Source organism: Leucoraja erinacea, chromosome 2 (genome assembly GCF_028641065.1).
Source record: "Leucoraja erinacea ecotype New England chromosome 2, Leri_hhj_1, whole genome shotgun sequence".
NCBI lineage: Eukaryota > Metazoa > Chordata > Chondrichthyes > Rajiformes > Rajidae > Leucoraja > Leucoraja erinaceus.
In genome coordinates this window covers 95,824,562-95,845,373 of record NC_073378.1, presented here as the reverse complement: position 1 = coordinate 95,845,373, position 20,812 = coordinate 95,824,562, and the positions used below count along the sequence as shown (strand labels likewise).

The following is a 20,812-nucleotide window of genomic DNA, read 5'->3' as shown; positions in this document are numbered from 1 at the left end:
GATTATATTTATAGATGAGAGAAAACTTAGATGAGAGTTGTGAATTTGTGGAATTCTCTGCCACAGAAGGCAGTAGAGGTCAAATCACTGGATGCATTTAAAAGAGAGTAAGATAGAGCTCTAGGGGCTAGCAGAATCAAGGGATATCGGGAGAAGGCAGGCATGGGTCACTGATCGTGGATGATCAGCCATGATCACAATGAATGGCGGTGTTGGCTCGAAGGGCCAAATGGCCTCCTCCTGCACCTATTTTCTATGTTTCTATGTTTTCTATGTGTGTGCTATTGTGATAAGGGGCCTATTAAGCTGCAGCAAGTAAGAATGTCTTTGTGATGTTGCCGGTACGCATGATAATTAAAGACTCGACTTTTGAATTATTCCTGTATCTGGTTCTCCTCACTCTTCTACCACCTCATGGCAGCGCCCAGGTTGTTTATGCAGCTACCAGAAAAACTGATTTACATCCTAGTTCTTGGCAGTCATCCCACTATCCATTTATCACCAAAACGATGTAGCTGCACCCATTGGTACACTCAAAGATGAATGTATTAGGTGAGCCTCTTTGTGTGCCCCCCCCCCCCCCCCCCACTCCCCACTACTGTACATAATGGTTCTTGCCATATAAGTTTTGTGATTAGTCAGATTTCTGGAATTAAGCTTATAACCCGATAACCGGATCAGAAATGTTAAGTGGACAGCTGGCCACACAAGCGGACTGAAGATGATTTGAGATTTCCCATTTGAAACTCAGCTCCTCAGCTTGGGCTGAACCGAAGTTAGAAACCAGTGTACTATGAGGATCAGGCTGGGAAAGGTGACCATACTGTAATGTAAATGTAATGTAAATGTCAGCGCCCCTCACTTTCCTTGCCTGATCATATTTCTGTACCAGTCATTTCCTGGGACGTTTCACAGCTAGATGGCGGTTCCATAGCAGATGGGTGGTTGCCTATGCAATCCAGTGTATGTAATCCAAAGTGTGGATTGGATGCCACATCCAATGTGATTTGGATATCACATCCAATACATGCAGCACATTTAGTTTAGAGATAGTGTAGAAACAAGCCAATCAGCCCAGTGAGTCTGTGCCAACTAATGATCACATGTACACTAGTTTGACTGTATGTTATCCCAGTTTTGCATCCTATACATGAGGCAATTTACAGAAGCCAATTAACCTACAAACCTGCACGACTTTGGAATGTGGGAGGAAACTGGTGCACCCAGAGAAAACCCACACAATCACAGGGTGAAAGTGTCTCAATCCAAAGTGTTCCAGAACTCTGCACCTGTACATTGCAGCACAGGATTCTACCATACACTCAGGATCAGAAGTGGTACATTTCAAACCTGGACTCATCATTGAGTTCTGGGTTCTTCCTATTCATTTGTTTGCTGACCTTCTTTGAAAGTATGGTTAAGAATTTGGCTTATTTTCATTGCATATTTCTGTTTTTAATCAACTAACAGTTGTTTAATATGATTTTAATTGAATGTATTACTTTAACTTTGTTGAAATTTGAGATTTTGTTTAATGTTTTCAAATGATTTAAATCAACTCCAACAGCTTTATTAAATGTTCATGCTAATTAGAGACATATGAAAAAGCAGCAAAGCAGGAGTTTGATAGCATGAGCCATCAAAGGTTGTCAGGATGGTGTTGAAAACAGGACCTGAGGATGCTTCACCGCTGCTGCCATTCCACTCTTCCTCATGAGGAGGCCAAGTCTGGAGGTTGTTCGCGACTGTATTGACACTGCGGGTGGAGAGTGACTGTGGGAGGCAGCTCCAATCAAATATCATCTGGCCTATTATTTTTTCAATACTTTTTAGTTCATGAATATGTTAAATGTTAAATAAAATATGTTTAAATTTTTTAACACTTTTATAGTACATTTTTAATAGGTCCTAAGTGTTACTAAATGTTTGCGAATGCCAAAGCCATTAAGGCATTAAGACTGACTGCTTCAACAGCTGTAGAGACCGGTACAGGCCTTGCCGCTGTCATAGTCACTCTGTGAGTGCAGCTGGCTCTCTGTGCTGGGTCAAGTCCAAATGCCATGTTCTGCCATGCTGAACTGCTGGGAGCTTGATTCCCAGTGGAAGACTGCACCAGAGGCCATGCTGTAAACTGCATAGACCAGTGGGAGAAAAATGACACAAAGTTCTGAAGTAATGTGCACTTTGTGCCTTTTTTTTTGCAAACCTGCATTTGCACTTCTGTGTGTCTACCTAGACCAGTGGAAGGTGTTCAATCTTTTGCAGTATTCTTTTGCAATATCTTTCCCAAGTATTATATCTGCTAACTCTTGCAACTTTCTTCCTAATTGACTTTAAATGGTCCACTTTATCACAGAACGCGACAGGTTTTACAAATGATGAGCCCAGTTAATATTTAGTATTTCTTTTATGAGAGCTCAGTGACTATATTGTGTTGTCATCCACAATTAAATGCGACCTTTGCTCAAGATCATATTTTTAAAATGTGCTTAATAGTTTGGAACAAGAAATCTAAGTGAGGTCTCTCTTCAGGTGCAGTGGCCAGTACTGAGGTGAAACAGAAGCTTCAGGAATTCCTGCTGAGCAAGTCAGCCAAAGAATCTCCACCAGGTGGTCAGAGCCATTCTCTCCCTCAGCATCCCAAGCTCTGGTACATGTATGTATTATCCAGCAAAGATCAATTGCATTTTGCGGCAAAAGTCATTGTTTCATAAAGGGATGATTTTTTTAGAACAAATCGCAGGAATGCTTCCACATACTTCACTCGTAATTTTCCTAATTTTATTTTATGTTCCAGTTGGAATAAACTTGACAATTGTCCCATTAGACTGATTAATCAGGTGAGAGTCAAGAAGTTATTTTAATTAAGTGAAGGATAAAAATCAATTACATAGCAGAATCATTTACACCATCCATTAACAAGACAGGTTGTACCAAAACTGAGTTGTCACATCTCTCAGGATGTTACAAAATGTTCACTTATGTATAACTGCATTGACGTACTCTGCAGGTAAATGGGGTAGTAATTTTTCACTGAAATCAAAATTGATATGAAATAAATTAATCTTCTGTACTTAATGCTTGAGTGAGGAATGTTACCCTGAACCACTCTCTGGGGGTGAGAGCGCAGAATATATCCAAGCAAATATATGCAACTGACCCCCACGCCTGTGCATAACACATAGCCATGCAGTTTTCTCCCTTTCACGATTTCCTTAAAATGTGACTTCAGAATCTGCTTCTTTGCTACTTCACAGGGATTAAAAATCAAAATCACAGCAGCACACATAATTCCTCAAGATGACTGTATTTTCTCATTGTACACATCCTTTCAGTGGGACATATTATTTATCAAGTAGGTCTACCTGTTTGGAGGACAAAGAAACATGTATTGTTCAATCCATAATTATTTTTATTTTCTAATCCTTTTATATGGATATGGTTTATCCCTGTCTTTTTGTTCTTCATCTATTTGTCTTTTTTTGTGATTTTTGCTCTCAATCTTTTTTTCTCAGTGACATAACTTTGCAATGTTACAAAATTTTGAGATTTTAAAAATCAAGTCTGCAATTTATCCCATCAATAAAGCATAAAAAAAAGTTTAATATGACACCTAATTCACTTTCATATCTTCAGTATTAAAAACGTTATGGCCATTTACATACTCTGAAATTAGCATCTTGTTCCCTATTGCTTTTCCATTGACTTAACTCAAAAGCTATGATCGAGAACAGTCAAAAGCCCATAACTTTCTTAAAAATTAAGAGAACTGAATGAAATTTTCAGTTATTGTAGATTGAAGCATTCTGAAACAAATATGAAACAATCTTATTTGGATGACCGTAAATTAAAGCATATAATTAGTTAGTTACCTAATTGTAGCTAATTACAAAATTCAATTACTAGATCTAAACACCTATCCATTTCTAAAAAGGTTAAGATTTTTAAATAGCCTAAGTGTCCAAATAACATTCACACAAGAATTCACAATATAACATGATTTTAAAATCTCATTGTCATGAATTTATAGGCCAAATGGAAGGAATTTAGTGTTTAATTCCCGTAAATTGTATGGCCATTTTAATCATCTTGCGAGTGGGTTTTTGTGGAACGCGATTGATTGGAACGTTGCGGTGAATTTAAACCCCATATCAGCAGGAAAAACACTGCCGGTTCGTATATTTACATAGTCACATTTTCGTTGATGAAATTTTGATTAAAGTAATCCTAAGAAGCAAGTTTATATTTATAATAAACGACTTACCTTATGTTTTGTCCTGTACGGGAGATCTGTCCCATTGTCGGCGTTAACGGCGTTAGAAGTGGAGTAACCCCCCACAAAGGTGCTAAACCCCCCCCCCCCCCACAAAGGTGCTAAAGTCGCGCACACGGCCAGTGGCAGAAATGCAGCACCGCTAAAGGTAAGTTTTGTAACATACCTACATAACTTCAAAGATGAATTAAAATGATAAAATTTTACATCTAACACTGACCCATCTCCAACAAATCCATTGATGCTATTTTACCTGAAGCTTGTCGGAAGTCCGATGAGAGCCTTTTAAAACAATATTATTATTTTTGTAAATAATATTTCTTCATGACAACTAGGTTTTCTAGGTTTTAGCAAACCCAACAGGTTAAAGTAGCCTAGAAAAACCTGATCTGTTCAGTAAATGCATTTACTGCACATCTTAATGTTTCCTCCAGACACAATTATTATCACACTGAACTTTTTGATCCCTCGTAATTGTAATTTGTCCAGATTATCACCATTACAGTTTGATACACCTGATAACTACCCTGCTAAATCTTTGTTTCAATTACCAGAACCACCCCTTCTCCTAACCACTGTCTGCCAAAATTGGTACATTGTGAAAAGGAACTAGATTTACTGTACTTGGTGCCAGACCACGTCTTCGGACATTTCAAAGTGTTCTATTTATTATTCATGTGTTGGATAATTTTGAATAGACACAAAATGCTGGAGTAACTCAGCGTGTCAGGCAACGCCTCTGACAAAAAGGAATAGGTGATGCTTTTGGTCAGAACCCTCTTCAGACTCAAAGCGTCACCTACTTCTTTTCTTCAGAGATGCTGCCTGACCTGCTGAGTTACTCCAGCATTTGTATCCATCTTTAGTGTAAACGAGCATCTGCTGTGCCTTCCTACACACATGGTTAATTTTGGAGTTCAGTCAGTGGCATCATAGCCATTTGCATACTTCCAGTTCCCACTTTGGATAATTAATCTAGTATCTTACTTTCAGTGGGTTTTTTTTAATTGATGTGGTTCACTGTACTATGGTGAACTGAACTTTAATCCTAAAATGAGGAAATGTTAAAATCAGGTGGAATGTTAATTACAGGCGTATTATAGGCGTAAGGAGTATTATAGACCCCAATTTGCCTCCATCCCATCCACTATAAACCCATTTAATAGCAGAGCCTAGGTGTTGACTTCCTATTTATAAATGTAACCAGATGTAGGGGGCTAACCTTAGTTCCCTGTGTTTCCCAGGCTTCCAGAAAGCAGAGTGTAGATACAAGGTGTGGACAAGGCAAGTGCTTCCTGACAGTTCTCAAGGCTACCGCGTAACTCTAACCCTGTTAGACCTTCTCTTCCAGGTCATGCTGTATCTCCGACTCTCGTCCCTTGGCTCAGGAATTAGACCCAACTCTGAATCTCTTACGTGGAACTGCATGCACATTAGATGTGGCTGCAGTCTCTTCTGCAATCTTTCCTGTTGGACTGGAAGTTAAGTCTATCATTCAGACTGGCTTCTAGTGGTGAGCCTGTCAAAGCAAAACTATGCCAACTGTGGAGTTCTAAAAGGAGTTTGGATCAATTGGTTTGGAAAAAACCCCCCACATGAAACCATATGGATAAACGGCAATGAAACAGGATTGATATAAATTACTTCATTTTAGTTGGCACCAGGGCTGACACAGGGTGTACTGAGAATCTTCTGTATGATGCTGAGCCAACATTAAAGCAGTCATAGTTTTTGAGCGGGAGACCTTTGAGAAAAGGTCATGATTGAATAGAAAATTGTTTTCAGGTTGAATAGATAAATTGAGTTCAATTTTATAAGATTGTAAAAAGGTTGCAATCATCTCTTAGTTAGATTGCAACCAATTTGATGCAACTGGAATTTTAAAAATGGGGAAGGTTAGAGCAAAAATAACCCACACCAAGAAATAATTGGAAAGGAAATGTGACATAAGTCTGACATAATAATTTACTGCTTCATAGTGATGCAAGTGAAAATGATACAGATAAACTCTTTAACTCAATATGATATAGGTCATCATTGCTGGCTTTGATTTGTCCTTTTGCAAACCTTTCATCCATCTGTTTCCTTGTACCTTTTCATATCTCTCGTTTCCCTCTCCCCTGACTCTCAGTCTGAAAAAGGGTCTCGACCAGAAACGTCACCTATGCTTTTTCTCCGGAGATGCTGCCAGACCCACTGAATTACTCCAACTTTTTGTATCTATCTGCGGTGTAAACCAGCATCTGCAGTTTCTTCCTACGCATGACATAGACCATCTGTGAGAATGTATTGCTATGTTGTTATATAGTCTTTAATGTGATTGTATTAATGGGCTGTTCATTGTATCTGTGGCAGGGGGGCCCACCATGCTTCACTGGACCAGACTTCACCACCACAGAGTGGAACTTCTCCATCTTACAAACAACCATTACCAGGGATTCAGAACACAAAGGATGATTTTCCCCTCCGAAAAACTGGTCAGTTGAGAATCAGTTTTTATTGAATTGAATTGAATTGAATTGAATCCTTTATTTGTCATTCAGACCTTTCGGTCTGAACGAAATGTTGTTGCCTGCAGCCATACATGTAATAATAACAACACACAATAAACACAAATTAACATCCACCACAGTGAGTTCACCAAGCACCTCCTCACTGTGATGGAGGCAAAAGTCTTAGAGTTACTGTCTCTTCCCTCCTCTTCTCCCCCTGCGCTGAGGCGATACCCCACCGGGCGATGGTAAGTCAGTCCCGCGGTTCAAGCTCCGCGGCCCGGAGGTGGTCGAAGCTGCCGCCCTCCAGTCCAGCGGACGCAGCTGTTGCCATGGGAGCTCCGGAAAACAGGCACCAGCCTGTGACCTACGAGCTCCTGACGATGTCGTCCACTGGCCCGCGGCAGAGCCCCGGCTTCAGGTCGCCGCCACCATAACGCCGCCTCAGCCACTGGAGCACAGTCTCCACCCCACACGGGAGCGCATTCCAGCCGAGAGCCGGGCCGCCCACACGGGAGCGCCTTCCAGTTGGGACCCAGGCCGCCCACATGGGAGCGCCTTCCAGCCGGTAGCCGGGCCGCCCACACAGGAGTGTCTCAGCCCCGCGCCGTCTGCCCTCACCGAAGCGCCGAGTCGTGCCGCTGCCCGAATGTTGCTGCAGCTCGAAGACGGCCAGACTCGCGTTGGTAAGTCCTGGCTGGTTCTACCTCCAGAGCCTCAAGGTCGGTCGCAGGTTGGAGGCCGCCAGCTCCGCCATTGGACCTCAGCTCAGGCGGGGGAAGAGAAGGGGGATACGACAAAAAAGTCGCATTCCCCCGAACGGAGAGACAGAAAGCCCTGTTTCAGGTAAGTCCTGGCTGGTTTCACAACGCCGCCACTACCTCCAGAGCCTCAAGGTCGGTCGCAGGTTGGAGGCCGCCAGCTCCGCCATTGGACCTCAGCTCAGGCGGGGGAAGAGAAGGGGGATACGACAAAAAAGTCGCATTCCCCCGAACGGAGAGACAGAAAGCCCTGTTTCAGCCCCATCCACACACACATAACACCACCTAATAACCAAAAGTTTAACTGAACTAGACAAAAAAAAACAACACAAAAAAAGTAAAAATTTCCTTCGTCTTCTTGGAGTTGAGGACAAGGTTATTGTTGGCACACCAGGCTGCCAGGTGATGGACCTCCTCCCTGTAGGCTGACTCATTGTTGTCACTGATCAGCCCTACCACCGCGGTGTCGTCGGCAAATTTAATCATGGCGTTGGAGCCATACTTAGGGATGCAGTCATGGGTGAAGAGGGAGTAGAGGAGAGGGCTGAGCACACAGCCCTGTGGCACAGTGTTCAGTGTTATAGTGGAGGAGGTGAGGTTGTTGACCCTAACAGACTGTGGTCTGTTGGTGAGGAAATCCAGTGTCCAGTTGCAGAGGGAGGTGGTGATGCCAAGTCCGCGATGACAGGGGTGAGTGCCACTGGGCGGAAGTCGTTGAGACTCCCTGAAGCTGATTGTTTGGGCACTGGCACAATGGTTGAGGTCTTGAGGCAAGTGGGGTGACGACACCCTGGGCCAGTGACAGATTGAAAATGTCAGTGAGGACCGGGGATATTTGTCCAGCACATGCCCTGAGCACACGCCCAGGGATGCCATCGGGGCCGGCAGCTTTGTGCTCATTCACCTTGCTCAGTGCATCTTGTACAGCAGAGGTGGAGAGACTGAGGGGTTGTTCGTTCGGGGGTGGGGCAGCTTTGATGGCTGGAATTTTGTTGTCCCGGTCAAAACGAGCATAGAAGTGGTTTAGTTCGTCAGGAAGGGAGGCGTTGTCTGGGGGGGGGGGGAGTGTTAACTTTATGGTAATCGGCAATGGATTTGATTCCTTGCCACAAGCGCCTGGGGTCGGAGTTGTTTTGGAAATGCTCCTCAATCTGCCGTTTGTGATTGAGTTTAGTGTTCCTAATTCCCTTTTTCAGATTGGCCCTGGATGAGCTGTATCCCTCAGCGTCGCCAGATTTAAAAGCGGCATCGCGAGCCTTCAGCAGGAGTCTGACCTCCCTGCTCATCCACGGCTTCTGAGTAGGAAAGGTCTTTATCTCCTTGTGGGTAGTGACGTTGTCAGTGCAGAATTTTATATAGTCCAAAACGATTGAGGTGTATGAGTTAATGTCCACTTGGGAGTTAAAGGTGGACTGGGTAGCAAACATACCCCAGTCTGTTTGCTGAAACTGTTCCTGTAAAACAGAGACAGCCCCCTCAGGCCAAACCTTCACTGTCCTCACGGTTGGTTTCACACGTCTGATCAGAGGTGTGTATTTGGGGAGCAGGAACAGAGAGAGGTGGTCAGACTGTCCCAGGTGGGGGAGGGGAAGGGCTTTGTAGGCTTCAGTGATATTAGTATATACTAAGTCCAGAATATTGTTTCCTCTGGTTGGGCAGGAAACATGCTGATGGAACCTGGGGAGTACAGTTTTAAGGTTGGAGTGGTTAAAATCACCCGCAACAATAAAAGTCCCCTCTGGGTGTGCAGTTAGTTGTTTGCTGATAGCAGCTTGCAGCCCTTCCATTGCTAGCCTGGCATTAGCGTCCGGGGGGACATAGACTGGAGTGATAACAATCGATGTAAATTCCCTGGGCAAATAGAAGGGCCTGCACTTTATCATCAGGTATTCCAGGCCAGCAGAGCAGTGACTACCAATCCTAACAACGTCCGTACACCATGAGTTGATCACATAAATGCACAGTCCGCCGCCCTTGGTCTTATCGGAGTCCTCCGCTGTTCGCCCAAGACAGTGCGCCCATCCAGCTCGATGGCGTTGTCCGGGATGTTGTCGTTGAGCCATGTTTCGGTGAAGACCATGGCGTTGCAGTCGGCGATCCGTCTATGTGTGGTGATCCGCAGCCGTAGTTCATCGATTTTACTCACCAGGGACCACACATTTGCGAGGAAAATGCTTGGCAGAGCTGGCTGGTGAGGATTTAGCTTTAGCCTAGCCCGATAGCCTCCCCACGTCCCACATCTTTGTTTGCGTTCCCTGCACCGCCTCCGGGCACTTCCTGTCGGGGGAGCTGGCCCGCTTGACCGCGGTGTCCTGGCGATCTCCGACGGCAGTTGGAAGTCGCTTCTGGGGCTCATCATGCAGAGCCGACCGAGCTCCAGTAGCTCCTGACGGCCGTACAGAGTCTTCGCTCGAGTGCTCCGAGCAAAAACTAAGGTAATTATTAACAAAAAGAAAACTAACTTACAAAAACTATGGAAACGCAGAGCCTCGCGTTGTGCATGCAACGCCATCTTCCATAATGTTTGGGACAAAGACCCATAATTTAATTTTTGCCTCTGTACTCCACAATTTGAGATTTGTGATACAAAAAATCACATGTGGTTAAAGTGTCAATGAAAGTCAAAGAATACATTATGAGACTGAGAAACAAGAATAAAACTGTTAGATACATCAGCCAAACCTTAGGCTTACCAAAATCAATTGTTTGGAACATCATTAAAAAGAAAGAGATCACTGGTGAGCTTATTAATCACAAAGGGACTGGCAGGCCAAGGAAGACCTCCACAGCTCATGACAGAAGAATTCTCTCGGTAATAAAGAAAAATCCCCAAACATCTGTCCGACAGATCAGAAACACTCTTCAGGAGTCAGGTGTGGATTTGTCAATGACCAATGTCCGCAGAAGACGTCATGAACAGAAATACAAGATGCAAAACACTGGTTAGCCGCAAAAATAGGATGGCCAGGTTATAGTTTGCCAAGAAGTACCTAAAAGAGCAACCACAGTTCTGGAAAAAGGTCTTGTGGACAGATGAGATGAAGATTAACTTATATCAGAGAGATGGCAAGAGCAACATATGGAGGAGAGAAGGAACTGCCCAAGATACAAAGCATACCACCTCATCTGTGAAACACGGTGGTGGGGGTGTTATGGCCTGGGCATGTATGGCTGCTGAAGGTACTGGCTCGCGTATCGTCATTGATGATACAACTACTGATGATAGTAGCGTTATGAATTCTGAAGTGTATAGACACATCCTATCTGCTCAAGTTCAAACAAATGCCTCAAAACTCATTGGCCGGCGGTTCATTCTACAGCAAGCCAATGATACCAAACATACTGCTAAAGCAACAAAGGAGTTTTTCAAAACTAAAAAATAGTCAATTCTCGAGTGGCCAAGTCAATCACCCGATCTAAACCCAGTTTAGCATTACTTTTATATGCTGAAAAGAATCCTGAAGGGGACCAGCCCCCAAAACAAGCATATGGCTGCAATATAGTGCGAATACAAGCCTGGCAGAGCATCACCAGAGAAGACACCCAGCAACTGGTGATGTCCATGAATCGCAGACTTCAAGCAGGATATGCAACAAAATAATAAACATGACTACTTTCATTTACATGACATTGCTGTGTCCCAAACATTATGATGCCATGAAATGGGGCACTATGTATAAATAAACAATGTACACTTTAACCACATCTGATATTTTTTCAATTACAAATTTCAAATTGTGGAGTACAGAGGCAAATAAATAAATGATGGGACTTTATCCCAAACATTATGGAGGGCACGGTATTTAGACTTAAGATTTGCCCATGTTTATTTGCACTATGCCCTTAATATACCGATATGTGGACATTGAACTCTGCTTATAAAACTGAAGTCATCAAAACAAATTTTCTGAAATGGACATCAACGCATGTATTATTTAATTACATGTTTAGTGCTTAGAACAGAGGACAAATTTAAACGTAATATTTCCAGTCTTGCTGATTAGATGGCCTTAGCCTGAAAGCCTTGAAAACCTTGGAATTTTACGTCTTTCTGAAGAAATTGATTAATAAATATCTGCTGGTCTTTATGACTGGTGACTGGATGGCAGAATGCATGTTCAATTTTGCCAAATATAGCAATACAGATGACATCAGCCCAAGGGATAAAGGTGAGTAATAGTTCATATTGACTGTCTGTGCTCTTTCATGAAAAATGGACATGCAGGCCAGCTGATGAGATATGCTAATACATAGCAGTTCCTTATGGCCACCTTCATCAGCAGAGAGAAGATTTGAGATACAGGCTTTGACTTCATTATTAAACTTAATTGCGTACTTAATACAGAACAGAAAATGGATAGGTAATTTTCAGGGCCGGCCTTAGGAGGTGCGGGGCCCAATTGGGAACAATTTTGGTGAGCCCCAGGTTCCCAGCCAAGGTCTGTAGAATCATAGGAATACAAATAAAGTCTGTTATAGACTTTATATCTCTATGGTAGAATGGAAAGTAATCAAAATGTTCGCTTAAAAAGTGCCTGCGAGTTAATGGACCAAACAGATCTAAGCAACATTTTAATATAAAATTGCATACATGTAAGTCTACAAGTAACAAACAAAATATGTAGATCACTTCTGAAAAGTACATAGTTACAATACCACTTGTTTTAGTGATGTGAAATGAAAATAAAGTAATTTAATTAACTAGATCCTGGCAAGCCAATAACTATTGGCGAATAATCAGTCCAGGCATTAAATTTTGGGCTTCAGTCCCATCCTATCCTTGGGCTTCTACCCCATCCTAACTTAGTTGTGTGTGTATGTGTGTGTGTATGTTAGTTGGCTGTGTGTTATGTGTGTGTGTGTGGAAGGGAAGGAGAAAAGGAAAGGAGGGAGAGAAGGGAGGAAGGAGAGAATGGAGAGAGAGGGGTGGAGCCGGGCTATGTGCGTGAAGGACGGCGACTGGAGGAGCGGGAGCACTGCCCTGGGACCATGAGGGACCTCCCCCTCTCCCCTTCTCCATTCCCCCTCACACCCCCCTCCCCGTCTACCCCTTTCTTCCCCCTCCACCCCTCTATTCTCTCTCCACCCCTCTCTCCCCCCTCCATCTGTAACTACCCGAGCTGAGAGTAGATTACTCCAAAGATCCTAGAGCGGAGGTTTGGATTACACTAGCGCGGGGGCCCCCCTTAGGCGCGCGGTCCAATTGGGAACAATCGGTCCAATCGGCTTAAGGCCGGCCCTGGTAGTTTTAGATCTCTTACTGTACTATAGATGTAGTGTGGCAGATTCAGTTCAATCACTATAACATACAATACCCGTAAGTATAACTGTCAGCAAATAGCATTGTTGTACAGTACCGTCTGTCACTGGCTAACATTTGGATGCAGCACTGTTGGATGCAGCTTTCTTGTTGGTATTTATTACTAAATGATACTCTGTACACATTTATTACTAAATGATATCCTGTAACATTCTTTGAATTACCATTCCTTCCCGGTCTTCCTTGAAGACTTTACTCTTATTAGAGGTGAACCAGAGAGATCCCAGTTAAAGCTGGTGTAGCAAAGGACATCATATTAGATTTTAGATTCCACTATAAAGAATGAGGTTGAAGCACATGGTAAAATAGGCCAAAGTCAGCATGGCTTTATGAAGAGATCTTGCGTGACAAATCTGTTGGAATTCTTTGAGGAAGTGAATAGCAGGATAGACAAAAGAGAGTCAGTGAATGTGGTTTACTTGGATTTTCAGAAGACCTTTGGTAAGGTGCTGGAGTAACTCAGTGGAACAGGCAACATCTCTGGATAGAAGGAATCAATATAAGGAACTCTTCATATTGTATATCAATGATTTGGATGAGGGAAATGAAGGCTTTGCAGCCATGTTTGCAGATGATACAAAGATAGATGGAGGGGCAGGTAGTGTAGAGAAAGCAGAGACTTTGCAGAAGGACATTGTTAGGTTGGGAGGTTGAATTAGTAGTAAGGAAGGTAAATACAAATTAGCATTTATTTTGAGAGGACTAGAATATAAAAACAGAGATTTAATGCTGAGGATTTATAAGACGCTGATCAGGCCATGAGTATTGTGAGCAGTTTTGGGCCCCATATCGGAGGAAGACTGTGCTGGCATTGGAGGCGGTCCTGAGGAGGTTTACGAGAATGATCCCATAGATTATTTGGTTAATGTGTGATGAGCTTTTGATGGCACTGGGCATGTGCTCACTGGCGTTCAGAAGGATGGGGGAGAGCCTCATTGAACCTACTGAATAATGAAAGCCTGGATAGAAACAACGTGAAGAGAATTTCATTTGAAGGGTTATTCTTAAGCTAAAATTACTTGCAAATTCAGCAGCTGAGTCAATTTGTACCTGGTATTATTAAGTTCAAGTGACAGGATTTCCACGAGTGGAGAGTCTCGAACCAGAGGGCATAGCCTCACAATAAAGGATGTACCTTTAGAAAGGAGATGAGGAGGAATTTCTTTATTGGAGGATTGTGAATCTGTGAAATTCATTGCCGCAGAAGGCTGTGGAAGCTGTCATTGGGTATGTTTAAAGTGAAGAGTGACAGATTCTTGATTAGTGTCAAGGGTTTTGGTGAAAAGGCAGGTGAACGTGGTTGAGAGAGAAAGATAGATCAGCCATAATTGAATGGTGGAGTAGACTTGATGGGACGAATGGCCTACTTCATATTGACATATGAACTATATTGACCTATGAACTAATGAACTAATGAGAGGAATTTGCAAACAGAAAGCAACTTTGTGTTTATTTTATTTTTGAATAGTCTGGAATTCAGAGTTCACCTGAATGCAACATTCAATAAAGGATAACTGATAGATAATGTCATCAATGCTTCCCTGATCCTCACCAAAGTGATTTGATGTGAACTTCAAATGTTAATATATTCTCATCATCAAAAAGTTGGAAGAGTTGTTGCCTCATGGTGCCAGGGTCCTGGGTTTGATCCTGACTGGCGCTGTCTGCATAGATTCTACACATGCTCCCTGTGACCACATGGATTTCTTCCGGGAGCTCCAGTTTCTTCCCACACTCCAAAGATGTGATTGTTTGTAGGTTAATTTGCCTCAATAAATTGCCCCAAGTGTGTAGGGAATGGGATAACATATAACTATTGTGTATAGGTAATTGATGGTTGGCGTAGAGTATGTGGGCCAAATGACCTGTATCTATGCTGTATCTTGAAACTGAAAAATGCTAAACTTTCTTTAATGAGTAGTGGCAGAGTTTTTAGTCATGCTGAACGAGTGGATTAAATTAAAATGTTACAAGTGTTGAGTCCTATTTCATCAAACTAACAGTTAAACATTTTTAAAATAATTATTTTATATTCATATATTTTATATTCATTTATATAAATGTTTTTAAAATAATTTGTAAAAAACATTTAAAGATTATGATGTTTCATTTTTCTCTGACCTAGTTGTATCTTTTGATCTTCATTCTAGTGCCTGTAAAGTGGATAAAACAGGATTTATAATTTATTTTTGCTTCCTACTTTGCTGCCATTGAGTTTTATAATCTGATTAGTTTTGCATGCTGTTTGCAATGCTGCTAGACACCACAGGTGGCGCCAAACTCAAAGACATGTTGAAATTGAGGATTTCCATGATTCTGATAATCCTCTTGGGCAATTTTTTTTTCCTGATCAGTAGCAGTTATTGTTGATTGTAGCAAGCGCATCAATGTGAAAATAGACCACGGAGAGAAAATCAAATATTCCCCAGCCTCTCTAATTCAATAAAACTGTGCAAAATCTATGTTTCCTTTTGCATAATTGTTGAAAGCAGATCACTACTGTACGTAAAATGAACAAACATTTACTCCAATGTGGATATTTGTGCCAGAGCAATACAGAAACAAATTGGTATTTAAAAAAAAATTGTCAATGGAATTTACAAGGAGTTTGTTAATATCAAGTGTTCACATAAGTGGATTTACTGATGTGGAGTAAATTCTAGTTAAGTACTTTTCATGTAAGCTAGTGCACCATACAGAATTGTGCTGGAATGTCGTGGGCAACATTAGACAAAATCTACGGAAAAGGTTAATGAAAAGACCAGAGTGCCTTAATTGTTTGCAGGCATTCGAGTTTGTGATCAACACGTTACAGAGTGTTACACATAGAAACAGCATGAGTTACAGTGTACGTCACGTCACTTGGAAAAAAAACCCAAATGGGCTCTAACCTTGTGTCCTTGGATCGATAACCTTATTGGTCTTGTGTCAGCTGACCTCTGTCCTGAAGCTTTTGCAGGAAGCGCAAAGGAAACAAGGATGACACATGCCAAATGACCCTAAGCTACTGAGATGACTCGAATCCTTTGCCCAGACTCTGGGGACTGCAAAGAGCCGATGGCATCTCCACAGGACCATTTCTTGATGCCTTGTCACAGGAACACCCACATTATTGGCCAGACTCTTTGGCTGGGCTTCTGGGTGACCTTTAACACAATGGGAGGCTGTTTTCCCTTCCTTCCCCTGGGGCTAAAATTAAGCCTCCTCCAAAATCATAGGATAACCTGCCATTTGTATGCAAGATCTCCTCATGTTAGTTATTCAAAACCAGACTAATTATAAATAATCTTCTCATTGCCATCACAAGATAATTTTGTATCATAAGTCTTGTTTGTATATTAATACCATTTCTATAAGAGACACTTGTTGCTCCGTCTGAAGCCAAATACTAATCAATACACTGTTATTTATCAAATATATAGAAATATTAGCAAAATCCTGATGACATGCTTCCTGTGTTTTTATCGGCCCGAAAGCAATACAGCTGTTTAGTGATGAGTTAAAATGAGCACCAATGGTGTAGTTTGTATACTAATGCTCCTATTGGTGATAACAATGGCATTGATGCAAGTATGAAGAAGTGTCATAATGTGTATTGAGAGTGATTGCTATACAAGATAATAGAATTATAATTGTAATCCTTTCCTGTCACTTGAATTCAATCATACCGGGTACAAATTGACGCAGCTGCGGAAATGCGCCACTGTTTTTAGCTTTAGAACAACATTTCAAATGAAACGGTTCAAGTGCCCAAAGGAACAAAATTGTAATGGCACATCATCCCTCTAAAATATAAATTTTCCTTCAGCAACTCTGGGGAACAGCATTCCCTGTGGTTACTGCAGCTGTTCTCCTCCCTCACAAGAATAATGAGGTTTTGGTGATGTTAAACGGCGGCACGCCACATCCATTCTCTCTGTCACCTGATGCTCTGGCAACAGCAAATGCAATGCAGCCAACGTATTGTTTCCTCCAGGAGCAGAAAATCTGTTGGATTTATGCTCCCGCTCCACCAGACAGTCACATCTAATATAAATTGTCTGAGATCAAAGTGGCAAAGTATTTTTAGCAAAGCATCAATAAACTGAGAGTCTGAGTCAGAAGGTCAATATTATTCTGTCTGCTTTTTCAAAGAAATAACAGAATGAAGGCATCTGATGTTTGCAGTGAAGAATAAACTAGAAAAAGACTGTCAGTCTTGGAAGATATGATTGTTGATAGATGTTGGGGCACTGAGGAAATGACAGTATATGAGATGTGGCAGGTAAGGGAAAGTGATGAGCTCAGCCGCGAACGTTTGTACCTATGGAGCTGACAATCGGGCCTCATTCTCCTATTTCTATAACCTCTGCTTAACTGGGGGTTGGCTGGCATCAATTTTGTCGAATAGTGAGTGTGTTATTTTCTGTCTCCACACCCTTCAAAATGGCCATCCTTCCTGATTGCATTGTTATTCGAAGGTAATAAAAAATAATTTGACTTAAAATTACATTATATGTTGGATAAATTATATGTAAATTAGATTATGTTTATGTTATATTACATTATATGGAAACAGAGTTATCTATACATAACCAAAACTCTAATCTTGTGCTCTTCCAGTTTGCGCAGTTTTTCTATTTGCGCAAAAACAGTCCGCGATAGTGCTGCGATTTTTCGCCAGCTCACTCATCATTCTCCTGTGCTGCGAGTGCAACAACTTTTGTTCTGATCTGTGGCATATTGTAAAAGTTAGTGAGGTGTAAAAATCTTTAAAAACCGCGCATGCGCAAATTTGTTCACCCGGGATGGTCACACCCAGGCCGGAGATGGCGAGGCCCTTTCTGGCACACCATCGCCGCACTGATTGGCTGGCTCCTCTGTCACAATGAAGCTGAAAGAGCAGAGCGAGCAGAGTGCAGAGCGGCCCAGAGCCTGACTAACTGCGAGGCCCACTGCTGCAACCTCAAGATCCTGGGAAGTGAGGTGTGAGCCAGGTGCTGGTGGGGCCGGGCGCTGGTGGGGCCGCGCGCTGGTGGGGCCGGGCGCACCTCCCCTCCACCCCCAGCTCCAGCCCCTTCCCCTCTGGTCCCCCTTGATGGCTCCCCTTACTGGCTCCTGCCAGTGAATGTTGATTTCACTGTGATGGATGTTTATGTTAAACTCTATTGTGTGTGGTGTTCTTTTTACTTGTACGGCTGTATGGTAACTCAAATATCACTGTACCTTAATTGGTGCATGTGACAATAAATGTGAACTTGAACTTGAGCTGACCAACATGCAAAGCTTTAGCATGTGGAAGGAAACCTCAGCATTTGCAGAAAGCGCATGCAGTCACAGGTAAAACAAGCAAAATTTCAGGCAGACAGCACCCGAGATCAGGATTGAACCTGGATCTCCGGTGATGTCAGGCAATGGCTCAAACATCTGTCCTTGTATGCCACAGGTGTCCATGCCAACCATTGTGCTGATCTGTACTAATCCCATTTTCTGGATTTTACCACGTTAATTACTTGTAACCAGTGATTCTTTCTGAAAGAATGGAGTTCGGATAAATACAAGATCAAGCTTTAAAGTGATGCTACTCTTACTAAACTTCCTCACTTTTTGAACGTGTCCAATGGACATAATTGCTATTCTCATAATTTAAAATCTCTGAAGAATCTGATTTGGGAAAGTTGAGATGATGGATAGCTCCTGTTACCCATACCTTATTGTGGGTCTGTGCGTTTGGATAGTATAAAGGAAAAAAATCACTAACAATTATGACAAAACTGATTTCTCTAACAACCTGGTATGGATTTCAATAGGTCCTATACGTTACCAAATCTGCCAAGACTTGCCCATTAGCAAAATTGAACAGGACTCTTATAAATCAGCATCCCCTGCTTTTTCTGGAGGTTTGGAAAACCTATTAAACACCATTAAGGGTGGAAGGAAAAGGAAAGAAAAGCCTTGAGCATTCTGAGTGGCTCATAACCATGTCATCAGTCACAAATGTTCTCTTTAATTTTCTCTTGTGGAAGTCGTAGAACCAAAAATGATACCTCCTGTTGCCTTTTATTATTACAAATTACAGTCCGGCTCAAGTTTTGCTTCATTCTACTGTGCACTGAAGGAAATGGTTCAAAATCTTTTTTTTGTTGTTGCTTAACTTCACATTGAATCACAGTGACACACACTCACGCCTGTTAAACTGATCTACTGTATGACAAAATGTGTGATATATGCTAATTAGTGCAGAACTGGTAAAGTAAGATTCCCCATGCATGTTTGCCGTGAAATCGGTTTAGACGTTATCTTTGTTTAATGAGTGGGGCTTGATTTGAAGCTGTTTGTGTTACAAAGTGTCCTAGGGGCTCAGCAAGCCAGGCAGCATTTGTGCAGGGAATGGATAGACGATGGGCATTTTTCTTCAGATTTAAGAAGAGTCCCGTACTGAAACGTTGTTCTGTCCATTTCCCTCAACAGATGCTGCCCTGACCCATTGAATCCCTTCAGCACTTTATTTTTTGCTAAAGGTTCCAGCATCTGCAGTGTTTCATGTGATTGTTTCATTCAATCCGCCCTAGTGCCATCAAAATAGATGCAATAGTTGGATTTAAACTATCTTTTGAAGCTATCTCTCCTTTTCGTCGTCAGGTTAGTTTAGGTTAGTTTAGAGATACAGCACAGGCCCTTTGCCCCACCGAGTCCGCACCGACCAACGATTCCCGCACATTAACACTATCCTGCACACACTGGTGACAATTTACACTAATACCAAGCCAATAAACTACAAACCTGTATGTCTTTGGAGTGTGGAAGGAAAGCGAAGATTTCGGAAAAACCCACAAGTTCACAGGGAAAACGTACAAACTTTGTACAGACAGCACCAGTAGTCATGATCAAACCTGGGTCTCCAGCGTTGCAAGAGCTGTAAGGCAGCAACTCAACCACTGTGCCATCATGCCGTCTTCTTCCATAGCCTTCCTCCATTGATTTTGCAAAGCCAGTGGGCTTATAGTGTTATTTGAGTCACAAATATTGCTATTATTTATCATGTGCAAGAGTGAGAGTTCAGTCTAACTCTGTAGCGGTGTTGATTAACCCAGGGTTAGCAGCTCAGAGAGCAGGTGTGGAGAATGTTAATACAGCCTCCCTCTCCTGAAGATGAAATAATTAGTGAAGAAATGAAACAATTTGTATGAGTAGAAAATGAACTAGAAATTTTAAACACTAAATTGTGGGATCCAATCAGCAGAATGATTAGAATTGTATCCTTTTTTCTCAAGGACTGGAACCCTGAACCAGCTCAAATGTGTGAGGTGAATAGCTCTAATGTTAAATGTATTAATGGTGGGAAATAAGTTGAGCCAATGATCAATAATGAGCGGTTAAAGGCTTAGAACATTAGGTACTCTCAATAATTGGATTTGTGCTCAAGGAGCATTAGATTGGTCCGAAGACATGACATTAACCACACTCTGCTCTGTATTCTTGTTTTGTGCTTTAATCTTGCAAAATAAGAATAGTAGCTTATATCTTTATAGTTTCTTTTGGAAGGAAGCTGTCCTGAACCATTAGAAAGTAACACAGTTGACTATCTTTACGATATCCATCTGAAAGGCAATGGAAGGTGTTGGAATTGCAATGGAAAGCAATGGAAGTATATCCTTTGGCCATGGCTCCAAATGTTCCTGATAGCCTTTTAAAACGTTTTTGGGCTTTTAAAGAATTTTTAAATCAGAGACATGAAATGCATCCAGCCCCTCAGTTCAGTGAATAATTATATCTCTTTGGACTTGGTGGTGCATCCATTGATTGATCAGAACATCAGTAGTGTTGGCATTTATGCTTCAATAGAAGTGAATATCAGAAAAGGATTAAAACAGAGAATACCGACCAGACATCTCACTTTTCCAAGGCATACATTTACAAATCACACAATTAGCATCTCATGAAACCATGCTAATTATTTTTTGAACTTGATGCCATGCATTTCTCC

The 20,812-nt window shown here is 42.0% G+C and overlaps 1 protein-coding gene across 6 annotated transcripts in view; it reads left to right on the top strand.

The window, feature by feature from the left end:
- hdac9b (histone deacetylase 9b) overlaps positions 1 to 20,812 on the top strand; it is a 542,867-nt gene that overhangs the window by 372,697 nt on the left and 149,358 nt on the right. For all 6 annotated transcript variants that reach the window (XM_055661563.1, XM_055661579.1, XM_055661556.1 and 3 more), the window contains 2 exons: positions 2,533 to 2,656; positions 6,629 to 6,750. In XM_055661563.1, coding sequence (XP_055517538.1) covers positions 2,533 to 2,656; positions 6,629 to 6,750 — 246 coding nt within the window. The remainder of the gene's footprint in view (positions 1 to 2,532; positions 2,657 to 6,628; positions 6,751 to 20,812) is intronic.